Source organism: Terrapene carolina, unplaced genomic scaffold, assembly GCF_002925995.2.
Source record: "Terrapene carolina triunguis isolate 2854851 unplaced genomic scaffold, T_m_triunguis-2.0 Scaffold66, whole genome shotgun sequence".
Taxonomy (NCBI): domain Eukaryota; kingdom Metazoa; phylum Chordata; order Testudines; family Emydidae; genus Terrapene; species Terrapene triunguis.
This window is the reverse complement of record NW_020664417.1, coordinates 61,659,051-61,679,310: the sequence shown is the minus strand read 5'-3', so window position 1 is coordinate 61,679,310 and position 20,260 is coordinate 61,659,051. Positions and strand designations below refer to the sequence as shown.

Sequence of the window (20,260 nt, the reverse complement as noted above, 5' to 3'; positions counted from 1 at the left end):
TTTTAGTCATGGGTATTTCTAGTAAAAGTCATGGACAGGTCACAGGCCGTGAATTGACTTGTCCGTGACTTTTACTAAAAATACGCATGACTAAAAGGTACCCTTAGCCATTAGTCCTTTATCAAAGATCAAATGTGGCACATTAAGTAGGTATAAACTGTGCAAAACAGAAGTTATAAATCCAGCTGGCTCCTATTTTGTTTGAAAACCAAAAGCCAAAAATGTGAAATATATGGTTTGCCTCTTTGACAGGATCTATAAACCTTTGTTTCATGAGAAGAATTTTGCTCACATTAGTGTCTGTGTTGCAGGTTCTGAGAGTACTACCAATGAAGATTATCAGAGTATTGCACTATACTTTGAAGGAGAAAAAAAACATTTTCAGGCGGGCAAGTTCTTTTTGCTGTGCGGTCAGTATGCCCGGGTTAGTATTCAGAGAGTTAAACAGCAACAGTATTTAAATGCGCATAGCAATGGTTGTGCAAAACACTGGATTCCAGGATTATTACACTTCCTAAAGAGCAGAAAAAAAATAGGCTTTTTATCTGCTTCCTCGTATTTCACATTGATGCAATCAGAAGAAAAAATATTACTGTCCTACCTACAACAAAACTTCGAGGAAATTATTTCTTCCATTAAATAGAAAATGAATAAAGGGTGAATGCTATATATTATGTTATTCAGCCATGCACATAATTCTTATTGACAGCAGTAGAAGCTTCATATGGATCGTAGACATAATATATCTCTAAGTGATACATGAACATACCGTATATACTTGATCATAAGCCGGTTCGTTTATAAGCTGACCCCCCCAAGATGGATAAGTAAAAATGGAAAATTTTTATGACCCATTCATAAGCCGACGCTATAATTCAGGGGTCAGCAAACTTTGGCTCCTGGGCCATCAGGATAAGCCGCTGGTGGGCCGAGATGGTTTGTTTACCTCGAGCGTCTGCAGGCACGGAGGTAAACCTAAGTAAACAAAGTGTCCCGGCGCACCAGCTGCTTACCCTGACGGGCCAGGACAGCAACTGATGGGGAAATGTTTTTTGGGGGGGAGAAGCTGGGAGTCGGGAGTAACCCCCGCGACCACCCCCCGTGTGACCCCATCCCTAGCCTGGGACCCCCACACTCTCCCCATCCCATCCCTTCCCACCTTATCTGGGGAGGGCCAGGGGAGGATGTCTCTGGCCTGGTTGGAGCTGCTCCGGCAGGCTGGGCAGCACAGCTGCAGCCTGCTCCGGCGGGCCAGACCAGGTAGCACAGCTGCAGCATGTTCCAGCGTGCTGGGCCGGGCGGCGCGGCCACAGCCTGCTCTGGGGGACGGGGCCAACCCCGGAGCTGCAGGTGCTTCAGAGGCTAGGGGGAGAGCAGCGTGGCCAGAAGTGGAGAGACTCTGGCCCTATCTCTTCCCTTCTGGCTCTGCTGTCTGTGCTGCCTCTCCTTGCTCCCTCTGTTGGGGGGAGGGGCTGTGTCCCACCTATCCCTCTCTATACCCGTTCAATAAGCCGACCCCCTTCTCTGGTGCTTCCCTTTTTTACTAAAAAAATTCAGCTTATGAACGAGTATATACGGTAGTTAGTTTAGTTACTGTTTACTTGCTTGTCTGAATGTTCAGTTGTAGAAAAAACTCATTAATTGATTAAATACTGTAGCTTATTGAAACACAATTTTTAAAGGAAAGAGTATGCAAATTAGCATATTTTTTATAGACTGGTTACAAGTTGCGTGTGTCAGCTGCTGCATATTAAGCAGAATGTTTATGTCCTGACAGCAAAAAAGCAAGGTTATGAATTTTTGAAAATTATCAACTGCTGGGGATGGGACCATTGTAGGTGACCTGCTCCTCCCAGTGAGTCAGTGCCGTATTAACCCTTGGTTGCAGCACTCTGTAATGCCCCAATTGAGCAGATCTCCTCTCATTGCTGGCTGTCAGTGCTGAGAAGAAATGTGCCAGGACTAGGCTGCGAATGCTCCTGCTGTTCTGATGGGGCCATGGGAGTGAGGAGGAACCAGGGTGGGTATGGGTGATGTGCTGGATTGTAATTGTCCAGCAAGCCCTTCAGAAAGACTTCATCAGTATATTTTTTCCTACAGCAGTTTTTGGGACAGCAGCTGATGCCGCCATGGTCCTGGTGTGGTCATCCTTATTGATCATTTTCACTACTTTGTGACTCAGTTGACTTCAGATTCATATGAAACAACACAAATGCTCTCAACGTGTGCTCAGGGATCACATAATTTTAATGTAATCAAAGGATGTTTGTCCTTCCTTCCCAGATGCTGCAGAACTAGATGAATTAAAAATAGGGGAAAAGATTTTATAAAGAAAATACCATGTCATTTATCTGTTATATCCCTGTATTTCTATTTTTGTTTCAGGCACTAAAACACTTTCTGAAAAGTCCAACCACAGAAGATAACATGGCTATAGAAATGGCTATTGAAACAGTAAGAAACATTGATAAACCTAAGAAATTGAATATTCAGCCTGCTTTTCAAGTAAACTGTGTCTCTACTGTAATGATGTCGTCCTAGTGTTTAGCAGATTTTGAATAGCTTATAGCTGTAAGGAGGAAGCTGCAAGAGTAAAAGCAAGGGTTAAGGTAAAAAGTTCCTGATGCCATCCCAAATAATTTTCTTAGCACTGATGCTGAAAAAAGGGAATGTAAATAACATATCTGTTTGTAATTCCAAATCTAGATCTTGTTAATATTTAATGGATGCAATTTAAAAACCTGTTAAATAGGTAGTAGTTTATGAAATCCTTGCCAGAGTGTGTTAGATTTTCAACATGGACTTCAGCATGTCAAAGAGAAGCTGATCAACCAAATAGATACCTACTTTACTGCATTTTGAGTACATAACACCAGTAAAAACATGTTTTAAATATATCTAAGTTCAAAGGTTTTCTATGGAGAAATCTAATTCTTTTCCCCCATATTTCAGGCACATGTTGACATTTTTCCTCTGTCTTTAATAGGTGGGACAGGCAAAAGATGAAGCACTAACCAATCAGCTGATAGACTACCTTATGGGGGAGAGTGATGGCATGCCCAAGGTACTATATTCCTATCACTCTTTTTTCTCCAGTTTCTGTTCTACAGGATGATTTCTTTTATTTTTTTGCCCTTCAAAATACACCTACACCTAGTAGATGTAGATTGCTTTTTTTGGATATATAAAAATAGTTCTGGACAAAGTGCTCAGCTTCCATTTAAGTTCCTAAATTAAATGATCAGATTTTCAAAAGGGCTCACTGCGAAGCATCTCCCACTGATATGTGGACAATGGGTTCAGTAGTTATTTGGAAATCTAGCTACTTCATTTAGCTACCTAAATGGATGCTGAGCTTTTTTGAAAATCTGGCCCTTTATTTTTGTACTTCATTATCTAATATCATACAATTTTCAAAGTTGAAAATGATTTATTACAGTCAATTCCAACTGCAAATATAGGGTATGGTTTCTATAACTATACTTATCTTAGATAAAAATTAAGTACACTGTGTTGGGATATACAATTCCATATGTGATCTGTACACGACTACATAAAGCGTTTATAGTAAAAAGAAAACTAAAGATTAGCAAATCCATATCTTGAGTTTCTAATGGCATATTTTATATATAGAATAATCAGTTATTTAACACTAAGAATATAAAATATTGTAGGTATTTATTTTTTATTGTGACTTATGGGAAGTCTTTTTGAGGTCACAGAGTTTAAGGTCAGTAGGGATCACCAGACCATCTGGTCTGACCTCTTGTATCTCACAGGCCACCAACACCACCTTTACATTCCTGCAGGAGCTTTACGGATTTTTGCTTTTATCTCCCTTCTGGGAGCCCCCATTTCATACCCAGCATCCTTTATACAAAGAGGACTAAATAGAACTTCTTTTGGAGTCCATAGGTCACTTCTCCCACCATAGGTAGTGATGCAGGCACGGGGAACTGGTAGACTACCACCAATAGGCTGTACTAGTCCGTCTTCCCCTTTTACGTGCTATATTTTTTGTATTAGTTGTCATGTTTGTGTGCTTGGTTAGTAATGTTAACCAATGGTGTTAATCCTGCTTGTTAATGCCATAGGTCTGATGTTAAAAGGAAGACTGAGAATACCAAATATATTTCAGGGTAAAGGGCTCAGAGAAGAGAAATTACAATGTCTTCAGAGGTGAAATTCTCTTCTCATATCCACACAACCAGTCTCTACTTCAGTATCTTAATTTCCATACATGTGCAAACCACCAACTAGGTGAGCAAAATATAGGAGTGTGGATCTGAGAAAATAATTTTGCCCATATTATCTTTGCATGATTATTTTTCATGTAGGTTTTAAAATAAACTAGCATTGCTAACAGCCGTCAGATGGTGGTAATTTTCGGGTAATTCAGGTTCTCCAAGATCCTCAGTGGCTGAGCTACAGAAGGCACTTGCTCCCATACATACACTGCATCAGAAAGACTCTGCAGGGTCTCTGCAGTATAATCTCCACAGTCCTGTAAATTCAGAATCACAAATTTATGCTCTGTAGGCATGGAGCTGGGTTTGACAGCTGTAGAGATGACACGTAGTTGCCGCTGAAGGGCTACAAGCCCTCAGAATTCTAGTTGCGGTTTGCAACTCTGTAGTGAGGTTGCAGAGCTCCGGCCTCTTCCTTGCTGTGCTGTATTATAGGGCCAGGATTTGGTCCTTTGGGCATTTAGTGACATTTCTGTCTTTTTTTTAATTAAAAAAAAAAATCTCTGCACTTTGAGCAGCTGCTTTATCTGTCTTTGTTGGGTGCTGTTTTGATGTAATGTTACCTTTCATCAGACATTTGGATGACATCAAAATTGTAGAGGGAACATACACTCAGGAGGACAGAATTCAATTGCAAAGTGACCTGGAGAGATTAGAACTGTAAGGGCTGTGATGGGACATCTGGTACTAACAAATATTGCTGCACACAGATATAAACTGTGGGTGGGACATGGACTGACTGTCACATCCTGTCCTTACCTTATTTTTTCTGTAAACCACAACCAAGCACCCTGGTTGCCTCGGGGAATGTGTGGGATGGGGAATTGGAAGTAACCCACAATATGAAAAAGTTTGAGAACCAGTTCTAATGGTTTAATTTTTTTATAAAACATCATGGCATTGTGGGAATACACTCATTGAAATGTTTAACATTGTTTTGCAACTTGTATGAAGGGCATTCTTTTTCTCATTTAAAAGCTCTCTCTTGTTCTTCTGAATGCTTTACCCCATCTGCCATAGTCTCTCTCAGTGAGTAACATCATTTTACTTTATCAAATCATAGTACTGTAACTTGTTAAAAAAAAAAAAAATTTTTAACTTCATTATGGTGTAGAGGCAAATGCCTGACCGAAATTCTCAGGCAATCTGAATCACATTTTTATAGAATAACATCTTTTAGATGGTAGAATTTTTATTTCACTGAAGATAAAATCTAAATTGAAGTAGCCATACAGCAGAAATTTGTTACTCCTCTCTTCACTTATTCCCAAACTAGATAATTCTCAGAATAGCCTGGTTGTTTCACTCCACTTCTCAATAAAGAGTTAATAGTGAGGTGTTATATTACTAAGCCTTTACTACATTTATCAAAATGTTTTTATACCCTTTGTATTCTAATATAATATATTAATAAATTTATTACATATAATACTAAACTACACTTGTCAAAATTAAGACAAAAGGATTCTGATCCAATATCCTTGATTTATATCCTGTTTGTTTGCTTCCTATAATGCATATCTCCTAGAGTGTTAATTAACAAGATTCTGCTGTTCTGTGTTTATATTTTAAATACAAAAATGTTTTAAAAATTGAAAACAAGCAACCCTGGAAACAAAATTCTGTAAAGTTGCCAAATTCCAATAAAAAAGAAGTAATTGTCTATTGAATATTAATAATATGTTTTCCAAAAGTTCTAAGAAGGATATTTTCTATTTAAAACTGTTTTCTCTAATTTTTAAAATGTAAGCCAAATTTAAAAGCATACAATATCAAATTAAAACATTTAGGGCCATATTTAAAATAAACTGGACTCAACTGAAGATGTAAAAATAAATTATTTGTAGACACAATTTGAGTCATTTAGATATGTTACCTTAATTGCATCCACAACGAGGGATATAGGAAACACTATACCAGGTGAGGCTAGTGGTCCATCTTCTGACAGTGGTCAGATGATGTTTTGGAGGAAGGTACAAAAAACCGTGTGGTGGACAATTATGTAATAACCTGATGATAGGAGAGTTTTCTTCCTAACTATAGTCAATTAATTATTGCATTGTCCCATCTAATACAATATATTATCCTATCTAATGCAACTGTAGATAGTTTCATTATCTATAGGAATATCTAATTTTTTTAAATCTCATTAAGTTATTAGCCTTTGTGGCAGTGAGTTCCTCAGGTTAAGTATGTGTTATGTAAAATTATATTTCCCATTATCAGTTTTAGTGTCTCTTTTCAATCTCCATTGAATGTTTTTTTTTGTTGTTGTGAGGGCGGGTATGTAAGTCTCTATTTTGTTAACCTCTGTCATGTCCCTCTTATTTGTCTTCTCCCTCAGTTGAAGAGTCATAATCTTTTCAGTCTCTTCCTTATATGGAAGTTTCTCCATGCCTTTAACAATTTTCTCACCTTTTTCTAAACTCCCTCTGTTTCCACAGTGTATCTTTTGAGATATGCTGAATGCAGTATTCCGGGGGAGGGTACACCATTGATTTACATAATTCCATTATCATATTTTCTGTCCCATTCTATATATATCCTAATGCCTTTTGTTTTTATGACTACTACAAATTGAGCAGAGGTTTCTGTTGAACTGTCTATAATGCTACCCAGGTCTTTTAGATGAGTGGATTGTAGTTAATTTAGAACCCAGCAATGTGTATAAGTAATTCAAACTATTCTTTCCTATTTGCATTACCTTGCATGTCAGCATTGATTTCATCTGCTGTCATTATGCCAACTTGTCTAGTTTTGTCAGGGTCCCTTGTCAGTTTTCATCCTTCTTGACTAACCTAAATATTGTTGCATCATCTGCAAATTCTACCCATTTGCTCACTACCCATTCCAGCACAGTAAAAAAAAATATCAACAACAGTGGTGACACTTTGCAATTAGTCTTTTCCCATTACAAAAACTGATCATTTACTTCCACTCTTCGTTTTATGTCCTTAGACCGTTTCTAAAATACTTAGCTTCTCATTCCATGACTACTTAATTTCCTTAATAAACTCTTGTGAGGGCTCTTTTTCAAAGGCATTTTGAAAGTCCATATAAATAGCCAGCTAGTTCTCTCTTATCCATCATTTGTTGCTGCTACTCAGAGAATTCTAGTAGTTTAATAGAGCATGATTTGTCTTTACCGAAACTGTGCTAGTTTGCTGCTATCATATCACATTCATCTAAGCGTTCTAGAATTTTTTTTTTTTAATTATTCAGCCAATTTTCCTGGTACTGAAGTAAGACTTGCTGGGCTGTAATGTCTAAGATTACCCCTTAGCACCTATTTTAAAGCTAGACGGATACCTTTGCTACCCTCTAGTCCTCTGGTATAGTAGCTGACTTTAATGAGAGATTACATATTTTTCATAGCAGCTCAGCCTCTTCATTCTTAAATTCCTTCTCATCTCTTGGGGTCTATCTACACTGCAGTTAAACACCCATGGCTCCCTGTAGTCTGAGCCCTGCAAGCCCATGTCAGCTGACACGGGCCAGCCACAGGTGTTTAATTGTAATGTAGCCATACCCTTGGCTGTATACCATCTGGTTCTGGTGACTTACTACTCTTCAATGGCTGGGTTTTATCACCCTTACTCAAGCAAAATAGTATCTTAGTCCATGAGAAGTACTGCTGATTTCAAAGTGGTTTCTGGCAGAGTAAGGTGGTATTTTTGTGTAAAGGTGGCAGAATCTGGCATTAATTTATTCTCATCTTATTCCTGCACAACCTCTTTTGATACCTCAGTATCTGATAGTACGTCATTTTTATTACCTGAAAAGAGAAGGTCTCTCCAACTTCCTCTGTGGTGAAGACTGATTTAAAAACATAATCTAAGCTTCTCTGCACTGCCCTTAACCTCCTTAAATTGCTCCTTTTATTTCATGATAAATCCAGTGGACCCACGCATTCTCCTGCAGGCTTCCTGCTTCTGATCTACTTAGACTTCCTTGTTGTTCTTTTGCAGGTGCAGCTAAAAAAAGGAGTAATTTTAATTCATTGTTCTTTATCTTCTATTGAATCAGGGGCTATTGCAATGAGCCATACAGAACAGAATTTCAAGGTCAACATTTTAGCATCAGTACTTTTCTATAATAGTTTTTTTAATTACAACTCAATTTATAATTATTTAAAAGGTTCTTGTAAAATAAAAGTTGTATACTTTTTTTTTCATAATTGTTCCTCCACTACAAATTTACTGTAGAATACCAAAAAGCAGAAACAAAACCCATAGGTATATTTCAAAAACTTTTCTGATTGACTAGCTGAATCAGTGTCCAATTTCTTCAGTATTAGTCACCTCATGATCAGTGTGCTTTTTCTTCAACTTTTTTCAAGCAGATTATGTATTTTAGAATTTCTCATATATCAGCAGATGTACATGAATGTTACATTCCAGCTGAAAGAGGGATATCTTTCAACTGTATTTTCATGTACTGTTTGTTAAGAATGTAATAATTTCCCTGATTGTTTCCTTCCTGAAACTAACCTCTTCCTCAATCCAAGAGCAGTTTGGGACTTATTGAGGAGAAGTTTAGAAACAATCCTAATCAAGGGGTGGAGGTTCAGTAAAAATTTCTCCTTGATGGAGAGAAGGGAAGAGAGATTTCTGCTCACTACTTCCCCAAAAAAATATTTAAAAAGCTAGTTTAGCAATGAAAGAAGTGGGAGTACTGAATCACAGTTTTGTTTGCACTGCCACAGGCAGAGAACACGATGCACAGGCAGACAGGGTATGGCCAAGCCACAGAATTCACAGACAAATCTGAACTGCCTCTTGACATTTGCTTGAGATAGAGAGAGGTTAAGATCTAGAAGATGATACAGCAGTATATGTTCCATTAGCAAAATTACTTTTGTATTGTTCTGATTAAGGACGCCAAGTATCTGTTCCGCTTGTACATGGCACTAAAGCAATACAGAGAAGCTGCCCGAACTGCCATAATAATTGCCAGGGAGGAGCAGTCTGCAGGTAGGTCACTCAATACTCTTAATTTATTCTGTTTTTATTGATGTGACAACAGGATTCCATTTTCCATCCCAGCAATATTTTAGATACTACCACTCGTAGGAGTGTGCTCAAAGAAGGGCATATATTAATTTTAGAAAGACCTCCTCCTTGTGTGTACCAACGATTTTCTCTTATATCCAGTCTTTATCTGGAAGTGTGAAGTTGCCGTTATGGGAGTTTAAAGCACTCTTATAGGGTGTGTATACACTGCAATTAAAAACCCGTGCCTGGCCCATGCCATCTGACTTGGGCTAAGGGGCTGTTTAAATGCAGTGTAGACATTCTGGCTTGGCCTGCAGCCAGACCCTCACACTTTACAAGATTCTAGAGCCTGGGCTGTAACCTGAGCCAAAATGTCTATACCACAATTAAACAGCCCCTTAGTGCGAGCTTGAGTCAGCTGGCATGGGCCAGCTGTGGGTTTTTAATTGCAGTATAGACGTACACCTAGTGACGGTAGTACGTGGAGCCCTTTGGAAAGTGAGATTGGAAAGTCATGGAGAGAGTCTCTTAGTTTCTTTTATTTCATTCCTAGTAGATTTATTAGTAGAGACTACCTAGAACTTCACTTTTCCCCATAATGGAGGCCTGTTCCTTAATTGCAGTGGCTGGTAGACATGGCTTCTAATTTAGGGACTGATCCTGCAGTCCTTAGCTACATCAAACACTGATTTTAGTAGGCGTTTCATCTGTAATGATTGCTTTTAAAAGAACAGACTTCTAAAGGTTCTTTTTTTTATGCTACTTGTTTTTTAGTGGTTGGTTAGATTTTAGATAGAGGGGAGAGAAAAATAAAATGAACGAGGAAGGGGTTTGGGAAGCAAAATAGTGCATCTCCTCCATTGGCTGCTCCCTGCTCTATTCTAGGCAATGGTCCTAGAATAACTTTCTATTTTCTTTTAATTTAAAATAAGTTATGAGAAATGTTTTTAAAAGAAAAACAGCAGCCTCAGGGACAAGGAGGACAATCACGTTCTGGGCAAGTTAACAGCTATCTGTCTGCTGCTCTGCAATGGGCTGGAAAATCTCAAACCCATGGCACTGAGTGTCAAAGGTCTGCTACGCCACAGCAGTGAAAAACAGTTATGTGCTCATGATGTAAGCATGGAACATAAAGGCTCAAGGGTTTTATTATCATTGCCTAAATTCCTTAAACCTGAAAATATAGCAGTAATCCTGAAATAATAAAGTGTGGTGCCTCCACTTTTAAGCTTTAATTGATCTGAAGTGAAATCTTTTTCCACCTGTTTAATTTAGCAAAGTACTATACAGACATACACTAGAAGGATATTAAACTGAAACTTAAAATAACACACTGTATTCGATATTTAACTAATTATAGAAATAAGATGTGAAATAATCATTGTCCAGAAACAAAGGGAAATCCATCCTAGGATGCCCTAAAACTACTCCTTTGTACTTAATTGGAAAAGTAATGGATGTTCCAACTTCCATTTTTAACATAGGGGACAGCAGCAGATAAAATCATGATCTACATGTGCTTTGAGCTGTTCCACATATGTCCTACTTTTTACGTTTCTTCCCATGTCACACTGATTTTTTTCCGTTTAGCTACTAAACTAGTATTGTCTAGGATATTGTAGCAGGCATCTAGGTACTTGTGATTTTTCCAGACAAATTGACTTGCAAATTTTCTTCTTAGATTATAGCTAAAAGCCTACAATTGAGTTTAATTATATCCCTTGTGTAAGAGCATTGTTGTGAAAAATTACATTTACTGTTAACTTTTTTCTTTTAAAGGAAACTACCGAAATGCACATGATGTTCTTTTTAGTATGTATTCAGAACTCAAAACCCAGAAAATTAAAATTCCTTCTGAGATGGCTACAAATCTTATGATTCTACACAGCTATATTTTAGTAAAGGTAATGCAGATTTAGTGTTTTAATGAAGCAAATTCTATGCAATATTTATATAAATTGTATAGATGGCTGCTCTGTGTAGATTAATTATGCTGGCATGTTTGTTGATAGTACATACAGATGGAAGTTGGTAAATGCACTAATTACAAGAATATTCCATTTCCATTCAGTGAACTCATTGCCTATCAGTCATTTTATACCATTGAATAGCATAGTCCCAAAAGTTCCGATTTACTCAGGATAGCCCTGGGTTTCTGTTACATGGCTCGGGTCCTTGTGTTTATCCTATGCAAACGGGATCAAATAAAAATCTGGTTGTAGTTTTACAATTATTAGAGATAGCTGGGGCTGCTAAAGCCTGCCTCTCTCCTTCCTTAGATTTCATTGCTCTGCCTGTGGCTTTCCATTTCCTCACCCGGGCAAGGAGATAGCAGGCTCAAAAACAGTCAGTAGGAGCACTTTCAGCTGGCTTAGGGACAGGTCATAAGAAAATGGAGGCACCAAAGGAGTCATCCTCTGAGAAAGACCTCAGGTTGGGGCAGAGGGGGAAGAGAGATGCCCTATAAAAATGCCAGAGGATAAAGACTAGACCTGAAGAGCTCTATGTAGTTCGAAAGCTTGTCTCTTTCATCAACAGAAGTTGGTCCAATATATACCTCACTCACCCTGTCTTTCAGAGGATAAAGAGGGCTAAATAGCATTCCCCAAAACACATCATCTCCCCCTCCAGTGGCCCAAAGAAAATAAGTAGTGAGGCAGACATATAGGTGTCATAGAGCCTAGTAGAGGTCTCTATCCATAAATATTTGTGGGCCTCCCCTTACTGGTTCTGTATCTATTTTGGCAGTATAGATGGTGGAGGTTTTCAGGCGGTTAAGTTACAAAACATCAGATGTATCCCACTACAATATGTGGGCAGAGAACTTAAGTTTGTAGACTGTGTATGAGAGGAGACTATATATTTACCTTTGATTTTAGTAGAATTGCATCAGTGCACTGCCAGCAGAAAGTTTGGCCCAGCATCTTTTAGAATGGTTTGATGCCTTAATAATCTTATCAGACAACCTTTAAATCCACAAGTGATTCGCTGATAACTTGGAGGTTTGTCCATGGAAAAGTCTTACTGGCAGCTACAGGCTATAAACTGTTGTTAATAAAACCTAAAATTAATAAAAGCTTAGAGAGGTAAAGCCCAAAGGAGAAAAAGTTACAGAAGTTTGAGAAGCTACGGTAGCAAGTAGTTCTAAGATTAGCTGAAATACCAAGTACAGTATAGAGAGAGCCCTGCAAATCTGCGGATATCCACTTCATATCCATGGACCATTTTTGTGGATAATTGATCGGATGTAGATACAACCACACAGGGCTCTACTCACCTGAGGCGCCTGGCCCACGGCGTCTGGCTCGTGTAGCCCAGGGGGCGCAGCGCACTTGGGGCCAGCAATCAGTGGCTTGGGCTGGGCGGCAGGTCAGAGTCGGGGCTCTCCAGCACCCACTCGCCATGCCACTTCCTGCCCAGCAACTTGGGCCCCTCAGGCAGCACCAGCGTCCCCACCATGGACCAGCCCGGTAGCCCTGACCACGCTCCCAGGCCTGGCCATGAGGATTGTGATGCAAGATGCACTGCTGCACTCACAATGTGCCATCACTAGCGAGCCCCTGGGAGCAGCATGTGATGCAATGCCCCTTTGAGACCCCGCCCCTGCACTGCCCCTTACCCCCAAACCCCACCCTCCTACTGCCTCTTCCCTGCAAGACCCTGCCCCCGCCCCCAACTCACTCCTCCACCTCTTCTTCTCCTCCCCCCTCCCCCCCCAGCCCTTGTGAGACAGCTTGCAGCTGTGGATACAGGTAAAAGACGGCTAGCATATCGCGGGTTGATCCTTGCGGATGCGAATCCGCATTTTTTTATCCGCGCAGGGCTCTAACTATAGAGTGGCCAAAGCATTTAGTAGTTTCAGATCCTCCAAATGCTGTTGCTGTAATCTGTAGTGTAAATATACCCACTTGTTTTATTTCAGACTCATGTTAAACGTGGAGATCACATGAAGGGTGCACGCATGCTTATTCGTGTAGCCAACAACATCAGCAAGTTCCCATCACGTAAGTGCTGTCCACACACAAAAAAGCATACGAGAATTAACTATCCAGTGCATCAGACAGATACTTTCCTCTTGTGCTACTGTTATGCATATCTTTGAACAACTGTAGGCATGTAGTAAAAGTTAAACCTGTCCTGCCATGGAAAACCTGCTTTGCTACATGCCACGTAGGTATGAAGGCCTTACAGTGATGAGCGCTGTAACTCTGGGACCTTGCCACAAAACTCATCTGTCTTCTTTCAAATGTACTGCATCTTCAGTATAAGAGAGTACTGCAAGGCCAGGAAGTCTTACCATTATGGCAATCCTTGCTTGGGACAAAGTACAGTGCAAGATGCTAATGCTTGGCTCACTGTTATATAGTAGTTACCTTTAAAATTTTCATTTTTTGCTTTGGTAATTAGACATTACTGCTGTATGCCTTATACTCTGTCTAGGGAATACTGTTACCTACTTACCAAAGGTAAAATTTCTTTGAGAAACTGCTACATGCAGAATCCTCTCACATATGACAACAGTAGTGACTACATATGTCTACACCACATGTTCACTTTTCACCTGCCTACACATAGGCTGCTCTGCATGACCAGCACCAGCCAGCTACACTAACTCCTGCACTCTTGAACACATTGTGACAGAAATTATACTCGACTGTTCGCTCCCAAGTTCCCAGCCACTGATGTCTCTACCTAAGTTATCAGTCCAGAGACACTGTGAATGTTTTGCTATGAATAGAGCTATGGAAAGAGGTGAACTATGACCATATTTGGGAGAGGTGGGGGTAATCTAACAATTCCCAAGGTCATATGTTCAGTCTCAGAAATGCACCATAGTGAGAGGAAACCCAGTGACTGGGATATATTAACAGGAATGTCCTATGTAAGACACATGAGGTAATTGCTCCATTCAGCAATGGTGAGACCTCAGCTGTATTACTGTGTCCAGTTTTGGGCACCATGTTTTGAGAGATGGGAACTGATTGGAGAGAGTCCTGAGAAGCACAACAAAAACAAGAGGTTTAAAAAAAACAGGCCCTGTGAGGAAAGGTTGAAAGAACTGGGCATGTTTATTCTAGAGAAGACAAGACTGAGGGGAGAACGTAAGTCTTCAGATAGGTAAAAGGTTGTTTATAAAAAGTATAGGAGAACAGCTGGTCACATGTTCACTCAGGGTAGGACAAGAAACAATCGGTTTACTTGACAGCAAGGGAGATTTAGTTAGATATTAAGAAAAACTTTATAATTATAAGGATAATTAAGCACTGGAACAGGCGCCCTAGGGAGGTTATGGAATCCTTGTCTCTGGAAGTTTAAGAACAGGTTAAAGAAGGTGGAGTAGCTATACTTAATCCTGGCTCAGCACAAGGGGCTGGACTAGGTGACCTTTTGAGATCCCTTCAAACCCTGCATATCTATGTGGAAATACAAGTACCAAAAATCCGTGTAGCTCTGTGCCCTGAGTAAAGAATTTCTTCAAAAGCCTCTCAACCTTGTTTGCTCGATTGCTAAGGTTTTTAGCATTGCTAGTGGTAGATGAATGTTTGCCATTGTTTCATTGCAGACATTGTCCCAATCCTGACGTCAACAGTGATTGAGTGTCATAGAGCAGGATTGAAAAACTCAGCTTTCAGTTTTGCTGCTATGTTGATGAGACCGGAGTACCGCAATAAAATAGATCTTAAATACAAAAAGAAGATTGAAGCAATGGTCAGGTGAGCTAGGCTAATATGATTTATAAGGGCAGACAACAAAACAACTTTATCTGTAGCATTATTGTTCCTCCATAAAATCTACGTTTACATATTTTTTCCTTAGATATTTTTCCATAATCCTTACCTTAGGTTGGGAGGTTAATAATTTCCAGCTCCTCTAAAGACTGAGGCCCTTATTTTTCATTGTCTTGCATGTGGTATAGTCATTTACCTCTGTGCAAAGTGGATGTAAAACGCTACCAAACCCGCTGCAATGCTTTACACCCATTTTGCACAGGTGTGAAAGTCTATAGTGAATTGAACTGACAAAGTCGTAGTAGTTCTCCTATATTTGTATTTTCAGGAGTCAGTTGTTCAGCATCACTACTGTGCACAGCACTTTGTAGAAAGGTGCAAAGACAACAGTTTAAAATAAAAAAAGGGAGACGATGCCAAGGATAAATACCAAAGTTAAAAAGGCAAACTCTCAAATTCCTTCTCCCTCCCCCTTCTTTGTAATCTGTTTAGACCACAAATTCTTAGAGGCAGAGACCTGTTTTCCTAGTATAATAATACTGTATAGATAATAGTGATGGTGTGTTTATCCTACATGTCTAAAGCTCCTTGCCTGCTTTTTAGGTGCCACTGTAAACATCTCCCAGCCAGCATGTCAAACTGCTCTGCTATACTCATGACACCCTATTGGAGACAATAGGGTTACATGGGGGAAATTGAGAGCAGAATTTTTGCAACTTGTGGGAGGAGTTTTGACTGCTCTGGTCAATACAACTGAAATAGCTCATGTCCAGCCGAATAAAATCAGGGTACAAAATCTGAACCTTGCCAAATTTTATAAAATATTTTAATGAAAATGTCTAATTGTTCTCAAAGCACATTATGCTGTGACATTGGAAAGGATGTATTAAGCTAAATGGAAAGTGCTATGTAAGAGGATCAAAGCCTTTTATCTATAAAGTTCCAGAACAGAATATATCTAGAAATCACTTAGGAAAACTAATTTTAAGTGTCCCTCTCACTGCCCTCATATTAGTTATAATCTAAACATTTTATAGTAGAGTCTGGATCAGGATCCCTCACCACCATACATACTTGCTGAAAAAGAGCTTATGCACTGCAACTCCACTGAGCAGGAACTATGGTGAGTGGTGCCTAAGAAACAGTAAGATTAGATGATATTACATAGTGTATATATACACATACCATTTATTACTGGGATGTTTGAGAGATTAAGAATTCAAAATGGTGATCAACATTGCTTAATGGCAAATAAATGCTTCAAATTAAGGGCCCACTTGCAATGTTAGACAGTGTAAGGAAAATATGTGCAGTATCTAAGGGAAAATTGGTGAAGAGGGAAGGTGACAAAATATTGTTAACTGGAAACTGTACATTACTCCAAAAAATTAATGTTTTGCTCTAGAAATAAGGTGTGGTCTTATTTTTTGTGAAGGATTTCTTGTACCTAATTCAGATTCATATCTTATTTCTAGACGACCAGACACATCTGAGGCAGAAGAGCCAACTACACCATGCCCATACTGTGAATTCCTGCTTCCAGAGTGTGAACTCCTCTGCGCTGGATGTAAAAACAATCTCCCATATTGCATTGCAACTGTGAGTATTTTAAATTGAATGACAAATTCCCCTCCTCCCTGCGCGCACACCGTTTGACAATGCTTCCTTTAGTATTTAGCACTGTGTACAAGGTCTGCCTCTTCCCTCTTCTTAAAATGTCACTGTTTTGATAAGTAACATTCATCTAAATTTGTAACTGATTCAAACACATTTTATTTTTATAGTGGAATTATAAAGTGTATGGTAAGGGAAAGAAAGGAGTGTGTTTTCAATTAAGACTGCTATGCACAATGTCTGAGTTCCAAAGATGTAACATCTATGTATTTACGGAACCTTTTTAAATTAAGAGTGTACACAAGAAGGAAGCTGTCTCACTCTAAGCAGACTATCACAAAAACTGCTGCTTTGCCTGCAACTTTGTGATCTCAGGTTGGATAAGGGGGTATGCAAACAGATGACCTCACAGCTCTGGTGCCTTCTGTGTGCATGATTAGCAAGTGAAATCTTGTACCTAGAACAAACTCCAGTATAAAAAAAAAAAAGCCCCAACATTTTTGGTAAATATCTGGGACTGCTGTTTATAAACTCTTAAAATGGTAACTCAGTAATGGTCATGGTAATTGTCCCTTGCCAAAAAGAGGGGAAGAAGGGAGAATTACAAATAGCAGAAAACTGTAATGAAATTCTGCATCTTCTTATTCAGAACTTCTTAAAATCCACAGCACTATTCATGCAGCAACAAATGCAAAAATGAAGTATCCAAATTATCAATCTCATGTAATGTTCGCTTGAAAATAAAGTACAGTAGCATTAAATCTAGCCACGCTGTAGGGTATTTGATACCATTACGAGTTAGTGTCACTGTTCCGCATGAAACTTTTTAGAATTAAGATCTTTCACTGCAGAAAGGAGCAGGGCTGAAGAGTCAGAATGCTGATTAGGATGCAAATACTTACAATCGGGTTTAATCATTGAAAACTTGCACCTGCAGGGTCGGCATATGGTAAAAAATGACTGGACAGCCTGTCCAAATTGTGACTTCCCTGCCCTGCACTCTGAGTTCAAAAAGTAAGTTGGAATCTTTCCTGCTGAATAAGGATTTTTTTTTTTTTTTTTTTAAATAGCAAAGACCCTTTTCTACAGGAAGAAGCTTTAAGCCTTTCATTCTGAAGGCCCATCATTTACCCTTACCCCACACTTTCACCATAGCGCTACCTTAGCATGAACACATTTGAGTGTGTCGAATGCATGCTACAAATAGAGAATGGAGCAGCTGATTCAGTGTTGTAACCTTTCAAAGAAACTAGCAAGGGTGGAAATAGGCTTCTGCAACTTCCCAACGCTTTTCCCTCCCATCCCCAAAGAGGCAGTGCAGAAACACACCAATAGTGGCCTGAGGAGCCCCAACTATCAATGTGGTCCCCTTAAGATTCAAAGGACCAAAGCATCTGTTCCCCCACCTGACAGACACACTCTCCATAATGCTGGTTCCAGAGTAAGAATGTACCTTGGCAGAGCTTTGACCTCAGTTATTCTGCCCTAAGCAAGGGAATATCTCCTGATTAGCAGTCACAGGGAAGTAGGAGCAGTTCCTCAACTCAGTTAGTGCTTATTATTGACATTTGAACAGAACTACCTTATCAGTAGAAAGGCTTCCCTTTCAATAGTCTCTTTATTCTATAGTCTCTTTAGATTTGCATATTTTACTTTCAAACCTGAGTAGCCATAAGACTGCATATTTGATTTCTCAAATGAGACTGGAGCTTTAAATAGAATTACTAACATAGCCCATCTCCAGAATACAGTAGTGGGCTAGACAGCCTTCCAAGAGCTTTATGTGCTTTACTATAGCAGCATCCAAGAAACCCCTTCTTTCCAAATTATAAGTAGTTACAGTAGAATCTGAATTACGAACACCAAACTGACCAGTCAACCCCACATCTGGTTTGGAAGCACACAATCTGGAGCAGCAGAGACTCCAAAAAAAAGCAAATACAGTGCAGTTCTGTGTTATTGAACTAAAAAAAAAAAAAAAAAGCATTTTTCTTCTGCATAGTAAAGTTTCAAAGCTGTGTTGACTCATGTTCAGTTGTAAACTTTTCAAAGAACAGCCATAATGTTTTGTTCATACATTTCAGAGTTACAAATATCTCTGAAACCGAGGTTGTTTGTAACTCAGGTTCTACTGTAGTTGACACCTTACAACTGTCGTTTTCTCCCTCCCCACCTACTAAAATTGATAGTTCTTTCTGGCCTTAAAACCTGTTACAATTACCTAGTTTGATTGCCTGCATAGCAGACCATAGAATTTTCCCCACTAATTCCTGCATCAAGCCCACACCATGTGGTTGAAAATGGTGTCAGGAATGTAATTTGACCTGAAATATTTCTTTTAAAATAGCATGTTGCAGAGTGAAAATATATGTCCAATGTGTTCAGAAAGAGTTAGCATTGTCCATCTTAAGAAGATAGCTGACTGCACACCATATCTCAACCCAGAAGAAATGGAACAGTGAATTTATTCAAGTAAGTGCTACTGCCACTTCTAGAACAAAGCCTAGGAAGATATGCAAGAAATGAGCCAAGATACAGTGACTAGCTTAGTGAAGAGGGAGAAACAGTAACAGGAAACTTGGAAATGGCAGAGATGCTTAATGACTTCTTTGTTTCGGTCTTCACCGAGAAGTCTGAAGGAATGCCTATCCTAGTGAATGCTAATGGGAAGGGGGTCGGTTTAGCAGATAAAATAAAAAAAGAACAAGTTAAAAATCACTTAGAAAAGTTAGATGCCTGCAAGTCACCAGGGCCTGATGAAATGCATCCTAGAATACTCAAGGAGCTAATAGAGGAGGTATCTGAGCCTCTAGCTATTATCTTTGGAAAATCATGGGAGACGGGAGAGATTCCAGAAGACTGGAAAAGGGCAAATATAGTGCCCATCTATAAAAAGGGAAATAAAAACAACCCAGGAAACTACAGACCAGTTAGTTTAACTTCTGTGCCAGGGAAAATAATGGAGCAAGTAATTAAGGAAATCATCTGCAAACACTTGGAAGGTGGTAAGGTGATAGGGAACAGCCAGCATGGATTTGTAAAGAACAAATCATGTCAAACCAATCTGATAGCTTTCTTCGATAGGATAACGAGTCTTGTGGATAAGGGAGAAGCTGTGGATGTGGTATACCTAGACTTTAGTAAGGCATTTGATACGGTCTCGCATGATATTCTTATCGATAAACTAGGCAAATACAATTTAGATGGGGCTACTATAAGGTGGGTGCATAACTGGCTGGATAACCGTACTCAGAGAGTTGTTATTAATGGTTCCCAATCCTGCTGGAAAGGCATAACGAGTGGGGTTCCGCAGGGGTCTGTTTTGGGACCGGCTCTGTTCAATATCTTCATTAACGACTTAGATATTGGCATAGAAAGTACGATTATTAAGTTTGCGGATGATACCAAACTGGGAGGGATTGCAACTGCTTTGGAGGACAGGGTCATAATTCAAAATGATCTGGACAAATTGGAGAAATGGTCTGAGTTAAACAGGATGAAGTTTAACAAAGACAAATGCAAAGTGCTCCACTTAGGAAGAAAAAATCAGTTTCACACATACAGAATGGGAAGAGACTGTCTAGGAAGGAGTACGGCAGAAAGGGATCTAGGGGTTATAGTGGACCACAAGCTAAATATGAGTCAACAGTGTGATGCTGTTGCAAAAAAAGCAAAC

General features: G+C 39.3%; 1 protein-coding gene across 4 annotated transcripts in view; it reads left to right on the top strand.

Moving 5' to 3' along the window:
* Window positions 1-20,260, top strand: part of WDR19 (WD repeat domain 19) — a 142,640-nt gene that overhangs the window by 97,833 nt on the left and 24,547 nt on the right. For all 4 annotated transcript variants that reach the window (XM_026647981.1, XM_026647983.1, XM_026647980.1 and 1 more), the window contains exons 27-36: window positions 312-424; window positions 2,386-2,454; window positions 2,987-3,064; window positions 9,124-9,220; window positions 11,021-11,145; window positions 13,164-13,245; window positions 14,805-14,955; window positions 16,446-16,569; window positions 17,522-17,598; window positions 18,932-19,056. In XM_026647981.1, coding sequence (XP_026503766.1) covers window positions 312-424; window positions 2,386-2,454; window positions 2,987-3,064; window positions 9,124-9,220; window positions 11,021-11,145; window positions 13,164-13,245; window positions 14,805-14,955; window positions 16,446-16,569; window positions 17,522-17,598; window positions 18,932-19,046 — 1,031 coding nt within the window. In that variant the 3' untranslated portion in view covers window positions 19,047-19,056. The remainder of the gene's footprint in view (window positions 1-311; window positions 425-2,385; window positions 2,455-2,986; window positions 3,065-9,123; window positions 9,221-11,020; window positions 11,146-13,163; window positions 13,246-14,804; window positions 14,956-16,445; window positions 16,570-17,521; window positions 17,599-18,931; window positions 19,057-20,260) is intronic.